Genomic DNA, 13,017 nt, shown 5'->3' on the forward strand with positions numbered 1-13,017 from the left:
TCACTGTGATACATATTTGGATCAACTATCTTACAACCTTTATCTGAAGACATGAGCAGACAACTCCATGGCATGAATGACTCAATGTTTGGTGAATTTACTAGTTGTTAGTCACTGGTCTAAATGCTTTTCTAATATTATCATAAAACAATTGTGAGGTATTAATATTCCAGTTTTACAGATGAGGAAACTGAATGTTGATGAAGGTGAGGTAACTTGCTCAAGGCCATCCTGCTATTGATAGTGTCAGGTCAGCTGGCATGAAGCTGGTGTTTTGGACAGGACACTAAGCTGTTTAACACATTAACTTTCATTTTACATGATTTCACATAATCTAAGTTAACCATCATAGGTCCCCCACCCCCAACAAACATTTATTTATTCAACAGCTTCTCGTTACTCTTCTGCTTACTTTTCTAGGATGCACACAAAGCAAGCAATGCGGTTGTGGGAAACCAAAGTATCTTTTTCCACCTTAGTTTGCTCTAAAAAAATCACAATATTAATTTGTAAGATATGCAGGATAAATATGCAGGGTAAATAAATACTAGTCCCTCTCTACCCTCCGTATTCAACTCTACATAGTTATTAGGAGTTTGTTGTGTCTTTCCATTTATTTACTTCTTCGATGTATAGGCAGTCCTTGCTTTGACCAATTCTGATGTGCACAATTTGTTACTAGTTTAAATAACACGCTCCCCAACGCACTATTCCACGCAATTGATACCATAGTGTATTACCTGAGCAATTACCTAAGTACAAACTTCACTGTCAGCTGTTCAGGCCACAAATCACTATGTAATAACAGATGTGACCCATGATGGTCAGTCACCAATGTCACTTTTTTCAATGTCTGTTGGTGACTGGTCAGTGTGTTATTCAGCACAGACAACAAATCGTGTGGTTGTGTTGCCTTCTTGTTTCTTAGTGATAGAACCACATGACATTTTACAAAAATGGATAATCAAGAGAGGGAATTGGCCTATGAGACAAAAATACAGCGAAGAAATGAAAAGTGAAAACATCGGAAGTGAAATTTGAATTGAATGTAAAGAGAGTTATAGAAAGAAATAGCTGACCATGGGAATGACCATGGGACTCCAGATACTAAGAGAAACTTAGGGTGAACTTATCGACATAAATCGGGAAAGTAGCTGTGATGAAAAGGATGATGTCCCAGAGGAAGTGACTGACAAAAAAATCCACATTAAAGGAACTCTTGGAAATATAGCATAATTGAAAGGGCAAAGATTAAAATGTTAGCCGATTCAAACTTAGGAGTATGACAGTTTGCCATAGCAGAGAAGATACTTGCTCTATATCATAAATTTTATGATGAGAAGCAAGCAAGCACTGGTCAAATAGTCTTAAGTTTCCTTACAAAGAAAAACTTTAATTTCCAGTATCTGTAATGTTTTAAATTATAATATACTAACATTAACTTTTTAAAAATTTTCCATACATTTATAATTAACACTTGTTTTTAATATTTTAACAAACATTTTTAAAGATCATGGAACAATCATATTTTCCCCATTAAGATTGTACTGTTCCAGCTTGCATGGTCATTTTTATGGTCTTTTATTGTGCAAGCAGGGACTATGTATTTGCGTGTATGCGTGAATATGCAGTCTACACATGTCTGTGTATGGAGCTTTCACTGTACCTTTTGACCGTCTTCACCCGTTTTGCTTCTATTCCCCTCCCCCGCCAACCACCAATCGAGTCTCCATCTGCGAGCCTGTGGTTGTCGTTTAGATTCCCCACTCTCAACGCTATATTCTCTTATTTCTTCTGGCACTGATTCCTTTCAAATGTGTATAGTGTCAAGTAGAGATCTATTTTTTTCCCAAATATTCCCAATACCATTTACTGAGTAGGTCAGTAAATGGTATTTTTAAAAACATCTATTGTAATTATGATTGCATTTTGTTTTGAATTATTTGCTTGCAGAATTTTAAACTAAGTATTAAGCTCATTTTCCCAAAAGTTCAAATGAATCATGACTTACAGGTTTCTAAGCAGTAAAATTACTTTGTGATCTACTTGACACAGAAAGTATATTAAAAAGCAGAAACATGGCTTTAGAGAGAAAATATTTAATCTGCTTCATGAAAAAACATACAAAGCTTTAGAAAAGTCATTAGGTTTCAGTGTACAGGATAAACATTCTTGTTCTATAATCATATGTATTACACTTCTTTTGAGTTGGTGATGAAGGCCACTGCACACTCGTTCCAAACCATCTTCTGTTAACATGCACTTGAAAAAGTCACTGAAAACAGCCTAGAAATAAATGTAGAAAGTGTTGTATAAAAATATATTAATCTGTCTACATGAAATGCTTAAAAAATGCAAACCAAGTAAATTCTTTTAGAACTAGACCATGTCTAGAAATATCAATATATGTCTTTGTAAATTGAATTTCCATTGCATTTTTTATCTTTGAAGAAAAAGATAAACCTTTGGAATGACAGATATGAAGTCAGCACAGCAGACCAACTCTATTCTTAGAAATAAAACCACAACTTTATCCACACACAAGAGGGAAAAGATTTGTCTCTGAAATTTAACAAATTAATGAAATGTTAAAATTTGAAAGTAAATACATATGATTTTATATAATAGTTCTGTGATATAGTTCAGAGAAAACTTTGATTTGTCCATAATCCACATGTAAAGTAATGATGGCAATTAAAACATTTCCAAACTGGCTCTCAATGGACCCTGTGAGAATGTCAAACTTCTTTTTCACATGAACCTATGGAAAATATAATTAGGCAGGTATATCTCAAAGTAGAGAGAAATTATTTAAAGTCACAAAGGGTACTGCTCTCCTTTGCAAACTGAGATATTAGGGATTCTAGAAAAAACATTTACCACAACAAAATCATTCTGCTGTACCTGTTATTGGTGTAATCGCGGTTCCTCAATGAAACTTTGACAGAAAGTTCTACTGTTTTTAGAGGGAGGGAAGCCTACAGCTTTGGGATGGAGGTGGGGGCGGGGGGTCAGTATGTTCTTCACATAAGTCTGGACGATGAACATGAGAGGCATGAACAGTGCATTTCAACTCTACATGAACAATGCCTGGTTAACAGTTTGAATGCTGTGACGAACACGACAGTGAACACTGCATGCTCACAGGATGACTACATTTCTGGTGGGATTAAGAATAATGACTACAGATTCTAAAAACAGAAGAGAGTTACATGGCGGAGTCCCATATTTTTAGGAAGGAACACGTCTATTTTTACTCCTCATTACAATAATTTACCAACTAATGCTTTGCCCTATATACTTTAACATGTATTTTACCAACTAATTTAACATATAATTTACCAACTAATGCTTTGCCCTATATACTTTAACATGTATTTTTCATGAGCACAGCACACCAGATAATCGTAAAAATACTGTTTAATTTGGACATATTTAAATCTGAGGGCTAAACTTTTTTCTGTACTTGGTATTATGGGGCCTCATCTCACTTTACTTCAAATGTAAATATGTAACCAAGGGTACTACATCCTGTTTGTCCATTTAACTCATAGTTTAAAATTTTCAACATTAAAAAAAAAAGATCTGCCAATTTTGCTTAACTCTGTCTTACTAAAAAACACCAGGTTTGTAAGCAGCTGCTTAGAGGCCGGGTTTCCCGCCACAGCCGCAGTGATAAGGCCCTTGTGGACCTGCTGTTTAGCTCCGTTGTGCTGGGCAGTGCTTTTCAGTGTGCCGCTGCTGGTACAGGCGAGAAGTGTATTTGGAAATCATTGCAATTCTTTCCTTTTGATCGTGGAGCTTTCAACAGAATGAAATGTCCTTTGGTACACTTGAGAGCAACATACCAGTAAAGAAGACACACCAGACAATGAATGACTATACCTAGGCAAAACACCCCACAACAATTATCTAGGGTTTTCACTTTCCAACTCTAACCTCTGAGAAGAACTAAACCACATCAGCATCCTAGGAAACAGAAGGGGTGCAGTCAGAGGAGCTGTCCCAGTTGACCGGGTCACGTGGTCAGATCGCTGGAAAGCCAGAGGCAGTGTCTCTCCTGCGCCCAGCACGCGAAAGGGCCATGGCTTGTTGGATGTGGAACGCACACAGTGAGATTAGTTGAGCCTCTAACTTATAATGCCAATCTTTATATTACCCTATTGCAAGGAAATGGGAAAATACAAACTTTTAATTGTTCAGAATGAAATGGTGACTGATGGTTAGTGTGAATTTATTTAAATAAACCAACTGCCACAGGAGGAAGAAAAGGAGGTGATCCTGGTGACTAACAGTGACTTCCACTTCTAAAGTACACTATCATTGCCTTTTTAAGCTGCTGTATAGTTCCTTATGGATTTTAGAAATGGGATTTTATAACAAAATTAACAAATGTTAATGTTATTTAAGTTAGAAATCTATTTAACAATGAAAAGATGTTTACGTTCCTTTACCTGGATGATCATGGATCATAATTGGTGGTATGGAGCATTCTACCTCATTGCTTTTAATAATATCTAAAGCCGAACTAATAGGCTGACCTGGCGAAAACTTCACTATAATAGAATTGCACACATTCAAGTCACTGTTTGGTGGGTGGGGGCTCCACACCAGTGTTATTTACGAAGCAAGTTATCAGAGGCCTTTTTGTGTGCTAACAGACCGGGCAACTATGATGTTTCTAGAGCTCACTTTAATTATTAAAATTTTCTTAAATATAAATAAGGCTTTTGGGGTTTGAGATAGTTCTGTGTTAATTCAGTTGTTCTTTATGACAGAGTCTTATAACTACCTTTTGAAAATCAATTAAAATAGCATTTTTGGAACTAACATTGAAAAGCTATTTAATTCCTTAATACATCCATCTGCCAAGAAAAACTTTGGATAATATCTGAATTTAAGAAAGAATGGTACAGAAGCTCTTCTGGAGAACATCAATTATAAAGGCTGTTCCAAACCTTGAAGGATAAGAGAGTATAATGAAAAGTCCAAAAAGCTTATATAATTAAATGGATTTAAATTAACTTTCAAAACCAATTATCACTAGGACTTTCTGGGTTCCTTGGATTGATCAGTTACTATATATAACTATGAAAGATTTGTTTTTAAGAAAACTACTTAAAGAGGTAAAAACAGCATGGTAGTTGAGCAGACTCATCAGGCTCAGCCACTTCCTAAATGCAGGATATTGACTATGTTTGTGAAACTCCTTATAACTTCTTTGTGTCCCAGTTTCCTCATCAGAGAAATAAGGAAAAATAGTCCCTCATAAAGTACCCTGTGAGGATTAAATAGTTAATACATCTCACACACTTAGAAAAGTGCCAGGCACAGAGCGAGCACTCAATAAATTTAGCTGTTACTCTTATTATTTTATTTAAATACTGCAAAAGCTTAAAGCATTCGCAAAAGTGAGCACTCCTAATTCCACAGTTTGTTTTCACTCTACGTCTGAGTAGAGCTAGGAACCAGATGTTTTCAAACAGAAGCTCCATCCCTCACTATTGACCCCGTAGTTATTTAACAAGACTGGCCGAGCAACTAACTGCTCCTGCCAGGCATGGCTCTGGCATCAGGCATTATTCTAGGAACTCTATCTCGAGCTATGTCACCTACATTTCAGAGCTGTTTCCTGTTCTGCAGAATGGACATAACATCTACTTGTCTGATCATCAGGTTACTGTGAAGCTCAAATGAGGCAAAATGAATGAAGGCACTTGGAAGATTTTGTAAAGCACCATCAGAGTGTGTTACAGGAATGTGGTTCAGGGTGAGTATGTCTAGACCCTTTCAAAGGAAGTTTATTACTCATAGTTCTAAAAGGTCTTAAAATTAAAAAAAATAAATAAAATTGTAGGTATACTTCTTTAACACTACAACATTGTTTATAGACTATTAACATGCTTGATTATAAAACTAATTCTCTTGAACCTCAAATCTATGGAGAATAATTAAAATATCAAATAGTTGACAAAGAAATAGTTGCCTTTAGAAATTGTGGTTGCAGAGAAAATGTCGAGCCATGTGCTTATGGTCATATATTATTAACTAAACCAATAACTAGCAGTTTCTTTAATTATCAAGTGCTTTATAAACAGTTTCATTGAATCCTTACAGTAACCCCATGTGGTAGGTATAGTAGCCTCATTTTACAGGGTTAGAATCCAACTGCCTGCAAAGTCCCTGTTCTTAACCATTACATTACACAAAATACCAGAAGAAAAAGCCATAATCATTTGTCTTCACCAGATCACATACTTAAACCTGGTAGATCCAGGAGCTCTAAACTATGTTTTGATCTTTGGTAATAAAAGTGACATTTGAAAAGTTACAGTGCTTACTATTCAGTTCACTTAAAATCCTTACGAAACATTTCCAGTTGGGTTTTTAAAAAATAACACATTGCTCACTGAGAAAAAAAATATAGAAAAGTAGAATTAAAAATATCCATAATTCCACCATTTGGGAGAACCACTGCTGACATAGCCCTTTGGATATATTTTTATGCAATTGTGAGCTATGGAATTTAGTTTTTCATGACCTTAAACATGATGCCAAACACGGTGGCTAGACTAAAGTCTTTTTAATTGGCAGATATAAAATAGTAAATTTTGTGCAGGCAGAAAATTATTACAGAGATGGTATTATCAATATCTTCCCAAATATTCCAACTCTGGAAATACAGAGAGTAACTTATTTCAGTGGTATGAGCTCAAAAATATATTGATAAGAGAATTTATGTGAGAAATTCTTTAGTTGATCTTTGTATCTGTATGTATCTATATACATACATACTTCATAAATCTTAAACATTTTTTTTAGCTGTGTTAAGTGTTATAGTTTTCTACAGGCCGGACAGTACTATAATTATTAAAACAGTTGAGGAGAAAATCGTTTTTCAGTCACTGAACTTTGCCAAAGTTACACTTATGTGTGTTTAAACTGTAAAGTTTTTCCTTGTGAATAGTTGTTAAATATTTGCTTGAGACAGCATATTCAAGATAAGCAAAATTCTTTTCAGAGATCCTATCAATCCTGTGTATAAATGCAGAAAAAATTCCTACCATTTGTGAAACGACATCACAAAGAGTGGAGGAAAAAACAAAAACCAGCAGAATCTTTAGGACAGATTCCAGGTATTATGTCAAAGCGCTGCATTACTGGCACCCTAAAGTAACTTACACCCAAATCTTACTCTTTAAACTATCACTGGACATCATAATTTATGCACAAAGAAAAGCAAAAATTAAAAAAAATGCAGACATTCTTATAGAAAACAAGGCAGACAAGGATCAAGAAAATTTTAAAAGTAAACTTTCTAGTACTTCTAAGAGGAAGAGGTTTATGTTAGTCATAAATTCTAGGAACCTATTTATATTGCTTTAGTATGATTTATAAAAAAAATCATACTCATATAAATATTTTGAATGTAAAAAAATAATGCAGACTGGTAGTTGGATAAGAATAATGTTCATTAAAACTGTCATTTGAAAATAAAGTATAAGCTTGATATTAAATAACCTAGGCAAAGGGAACATTAATAGATTCTAAGGAATACTTTTGGATTTTTAATGTACATGAAAGTACATACTGTGTATTTATGTACAATATTGAAAAATTATCAGGTATATCTGAATTAGCAAGTTAAAATTGTATAAACTTCTTTTAGCGAGTGAAACTATGTCTTTAAATAGGAAAAGATTAAGCCAAACTATTCTCATCTTGTCCAACTGGAAACGATAAGTAAAATAAGCAAATGAAAATAAAAAACGACTATGGCCTGTTCTCCGTAAAAGAGATTAATGTCATACATCCTTTTATTACAGAAGATATTTTTTTTGTGGAGAGAAAAGGTTATGAGGAAATTATATAATTTTAAACAAGATTCCTTTAACTTTAAACTTATATCTCTTTAAAATAGCTTTAGCAGCTTACAAATTAAGTCAAAGTCTTGATCTATGCATTTCCCTACTTCAGAGATTTAGGTAACCTGTATAAAAGTGAATAGTATGTTCAAAATTATATTTGAAAAAAATAGAAATGGGTAGATGACGGTACTTAAAAGATTACACTTCAAATTTAGCACTTTTCTTAAGATGGGAAGGTATGTTATACCATATTATCTATAGATATTTATTGAATAAATATGGTTCACCTGATTTTTGAAAAAATCTTGAAAGCTTATTATAGCATAAACATGTTGAACTGGTATTAGTAAAAACCAGAATAGGCTTTTAAACAGTTAAAAAAGAGAAATTCTGATAGCAAAAAAAAAACTTGCAATATCTTCATCTGGGGTTAAAAAGAAAACCCAAAACAGTGTCATCGAATCACTATATGTTTCTGCCTTAATATTTTAAAGGTAATATATTAGGATATACTATACATACTAATAGCATGAAAGTGCATCACATTGACATTTTCACTTTGAAGGCTTAACAGTGATTCTTAAAAACATCACAATAAATGATCATAATTTAAATTCTGAATATGTGAACCAAAACCCCCCAATAAATCTGTATTTAAAGCTTACAAGTTAAATGTGAATTTCTAAGACAACATATATACATAAGATTCAGCTATCACAATTAATTCTTTTTCATTAAACAGTATCACAGACAGAATGTGTCCTTAAGTCCCTTTCTCTTTGAGAGTCATACTTGTAGGGACTTGTTCATTATCTGGTAAGACTGTTCAGTCAGACAACAGTTAAAGGAGGTGAGTCTGTATACCTTAGAGACTCTGTCTTAAACTTTTTCTGTACAGAGTGATAAGGCATTAATATGTTAAGATAGCAAATAATTTATAATAAAAATAGATAAAAATTCTCTTTTAAATATATCTCAACTGAGAAAATCATAGAAGAGAACAAAGGACATATTTATCACCCAGGCACTCTTTTAAGTGTCTACTGTGATGAAAAGACTTTTCTTTGGGTGGTGGCGGGGCGGGGGTGGGGGGGCACTTAAAACAAACCATATGACTTGAATGCCGGGTATCCTTATAACCAACACGTGACTGGATCTTAGGTTCTCTTTGAAGTTACTGTGAAATCTACACATTCAAATGTGCTGCTTGCTATTAATAAAGGTAGAAAAAGATTGTTAAAACATTTGGTATCATTACTGTTATCAGTAATCACTGTAAATTATCTCATGATAATATTCTGTACTATAGTGTGGACTTAAGTCTTGTGCTAAACAGCAGCATCGGTTATAACATCATGGTTCAAATGATGGTCAGTGACTTAGCTGGTATATGGCCAGAATGAAGAAATCTGCTTATAATAAATAATTAAATAAGAAGTATAGCTTTATCAGTTGCTAGAACTGAGCAGTGGGCTTCTTGGTATCCAGCGGCAGCAGAAAAGTTTCTTTTCATGAATTACAGTGAGGATGGAGAACAGGCAGCTGTGGAGACTGGGATGCTAGCTAGCTTGCTAAAATATATACTTGAGCTCTACTGGGGCTGCGCAACCTTGTTGTGCGTGGGTTATTTGTAAAGGCTGACTGAACGAAATTCCCTTCATCATGCAGGCACTGCTGTCTGCACTACAGTAATAAAGCAGCACGCTGACAGATATAACAGCTTCAGGTGATAAGCAATCTGCAGGGATCTGCAGTTGGATGGTTGGTTGACTGGAAATGCTCTCTATTTCTCCAGATGGTATCTGCCCTTGAAGAAGCCATTCATTGTCTAGAAAATAAAAAGGTAAATTAAGACTGTATAAGATAAAAGTGTTCAGTAATATAATATGAAAACTACAGAACAATCTAGGGAATACAAATGTATATACAACTCTGCAGTGACTTGCGAATTAAGATTATGATGAATTATTGAATATCGAAAGGTAGTAATAAATAACACCGGTTTTTTAGAAACAAGTAACATTGCATATATTATTCTAATGGCCCGAACAATACAAAAATTAAGAGATTCTGTCTACCTGTTTTTAATACATAAAACTCTTCAGACTTAAATAGATTATCAAGTCTAATAAGCCACTGAACATCTTTAACCTTCTAGTATTAAAAAAATCTTTTTAAATGTCTTTACTGTCGCAGTACCTTCTGTCAGAAGGCACGCCCAGGTCGCACTGAGGAAGGACATGCGTACATTCAGCCTTAGAGGGACTTAGATATCAAGAACCAGCATCTGGGAAATGTGGGACATGCTTTCCTGCCATCTTAGAGTATACCGAACTCAATCTAATGACTTATCAGTGACGCGGGGCCATCTGTGTAAAAACTGATCTATCTACTGAGTTGTGAAGAGATTCCATGACTACTTTTTAGCTTTTCTGTCTTCCTTTTGACCTCAGGATGAATCAGCACCTGCCCCTATTGGTCCTCTCCAGCTCTTCTTCAGGGTGGTGTTTCTAATCTATTGACTGAAAAATCAAATTTGAAAAAAGTATGTCAAATGAGAGTAAGGAGAAGGTGAAAGGTGAGAATCTAAAAAGTCCAGAACCATTATGTAGGAGCTTTTAAACAATTCTTTTAACATTCTCTGGCCTTCTTTGCTTATGTCTGGATGGAGGAGTATGTTTTATTTTATTTAATGTTTGATTTTGCTAGATAGCAGATTGGTGGGGAACTTATATTTTAAATCAAACAGGAAAGTAAATTGGGCTATTTAAATGTCCAATTCTAGAAATAAAAAGCAGAAAATGGTTTTTTTTTTAGATATTTTTCAGATACATCACACATGGGATTTGTGAAAGTTATAATATGCTAATGGTGCTTTTATGCTGCCTTTTTTTTTTTTTGGCTTAAAACCTTTGCATATGCTGAAAACTAAGTTTATACAGACCAAAATTTAGTTAAAAATAAGTGTTTCTGTCTCTAACTAGCCAAGAAAAGAAAAGTCCTTTAATCATAGGTGTACAAATGTACCCCATAAAATAATTTCAAAAACCTTCGGTTATTAGGATTCTTGCCTGAAACCTTATTTACCCCATACAATAAAAATGGAACCAATATTTTAGACAAGTGATAAAATCGCTAAGAATTCGCTCTAGACTACTTCACTTTCCTTTAAACTATCCATATTTATATTTCTATGACTCAATATTTATGTTTGACAAAGAGTTATAACAAACATGTTAATGTGTCAATAATACTATTTTAAAAACCAGTACACTGCTCTTTAATTTCACACAGAAAAACTAACAGCGATCTCCAACTGATGCAATGCTTTCCAACCAATGGACAGAGCAGTTGAACTGGCAATTGAGAACTTGCTCTGAACCTGTAGAGGACTGAGGAACGGCCAGGGACTGAGGATTCTGCCCACAAAGCTATCCAAATATCCTCCTAGAACTGCATGGCCTCACAGATGACCATGTCCCTCTTCAAACCTCCAGAACCCTCTCCCCTCTCTCTCAGTTGACGGCCTTGCTTCTCAAAGTACTAAGAAAACAGAAGCATTTGGAAGAAAACTTCCACCTGCATCTACCTCCCTAGCCATCCATCTAGCTCTCTGGGTCACCCATTGGGCCTTCTCACCTTCCTGTGCAAACGCTGTTCACATTCCTGACAAAGGCCAGCATTCTACTTGTGCACTCCATACCCTCCCCTCGCATATCTTAAAGGATACCCACCCCCGCCACCTACCATGAGCTCTTTCCTCAACCGGATCTTTGCCATCAATAAACATGGTATTTTCTCAACTCCATTTCCCCCTTCTATCAACTGCTCTATTTTCTCTTATCCTGAAAGAGCTGTCTGTATTCACTCTCTCCAATTCCTCTTCTACTCTTTTTTAACCTGCTTTAAATCAGGCATCTCCTCATCCATCACTCTGAAACAGCTCTGGTTGAGCACATCAACTAACTCTGTAACGTTAAATCAGTGATCAATTCTTAGTCCTTATGTTACCTGATCTATCAACAATATATTGCACTTGACACAGCTGGTCACTATCTCCTTAAATCAGCTGCTTCTAGGAAACTCAACTCTCTTGGTTTTTCTCCTACTTGCTTATTCATTTTTTCCTGGTTCTCGTTCTCCCCTCTCCCTTCTTCATGGTGTGCTCTACATCGGTGCCACTCCAAGTATAGTCCGTGGCCTGGTGCTCGTCCACCAACTGATGAGTTAAGTACAGAAATTGAGAGTAAGGTTTAGAAACCTTTATAACTTCCTTGTGTGTAACTGGCGGCTTTGAATTTTATGTCTTTAAAAAAAATTTCATTTTTAGGCCTAATAACCCCTAGAGCAAGTTTGAGATGGAGTGGCACAAAGACACTAACCTAAGAACAAGCAGAGATGAATTCAAATGCCATTTAATATATGCCCTTGAGCATTTATCATAATCAGTATAATGAGCATTTATTATAATCACTCTTTGAGCCATTAGTCTCATTTATAAAAGAGGTTTAGAATAGATGGTGTCTTTTGGTACTTTTCACAGCTATAATATTCAAGGACCTATCATTCTGAGACTACAGAAGCCTGCCTCATGTCACTGACTTGCCTAGTAGCAAATGGACGCAATTATGATTAATTTTGAGTGAGTTACACTATTCTTTAATAAAAGAGGAATGACTCACAAAGATTACAGAAAACTGCTAAAGTGGGTTTAGATCTGGATCTATTTTGTCACAAGACTTCCTTCAAATCCTGCCCAACTATAGAGCAAAAACTCACATAACAAATGAGAAAGATTACTAGATTAAACATCAAGAATTTATGGAATATTTGCATTTGCAAGGTTATTCTCATACCTTTGGCTGTTAGAAACCAGCAACTAGGTGCTCCTTCAGTTAGTTTTGTTCCTGACGGGAGGTCTAATCTTAGCTTGAACTGGAGAGTCTGTCCTGGAGATGCAGCCACTGGGGGAAGTCTAATGGCTGGGGCAGATTTAGGTAGTATGGGTACTGTCTTCTGTTTTTCTACCAGGAATGGGCCATCTACTATCGTACTTTCAGACATGAAGACTGGGAGCTGGGAAATAAGAAATTTTTATTAAAGCACAGATACTTTATAGTAACTGTAGAATGAGAGTTTATTTTTAAAC

At 35.2% G+C, this 13,017-nt stretch overlaps 1 protein-coding gene across 1 annotated transcript in view; it reads right to left on the reverse strand.

Moving 5' to 3' along the window:
- Positions 1–2,083: 2,083 nt before the first annotated feature.
- NHLRC2 (NHL repeat containing 2) overlaps positions 2,084–13,017 on the reverse strand; it is a 56,567-nt gene continuing 45,633 nt past the window's right edge. Inside the window, exons 10-11 of the mRNA XM_006920846.3 lie at positions 12,725–12,944; positions 2,084–9,696 (exon numbers count right to left, since the gene is read on the reverse strand). Coding sequence (XP_006920908.1) covers positions 9,440–9,696; positions 12,725–12,944 — 477 coding nt within the window. The 3' untranslated portion in view covers positions 2,084–9,439. The remainder of the gene's footprint in view (positions 9,697–12,724; positions 12,945–13,017) is intronic.

This window comes from Pteropus alecto, unplaced genomic scaffold, assembly GCF_000325575.1.
Source record: "Pteropus alecto unplaced genomic scaffold, ASM32557v1 scaffold177, whole genome shotgun sequence".
Lineage (NCBI taxonomy): Eukaryota > Metazoa > Chordata > Mammalia > Chiroptera > Pteropodidae > Pteropus > Pteropus alecto.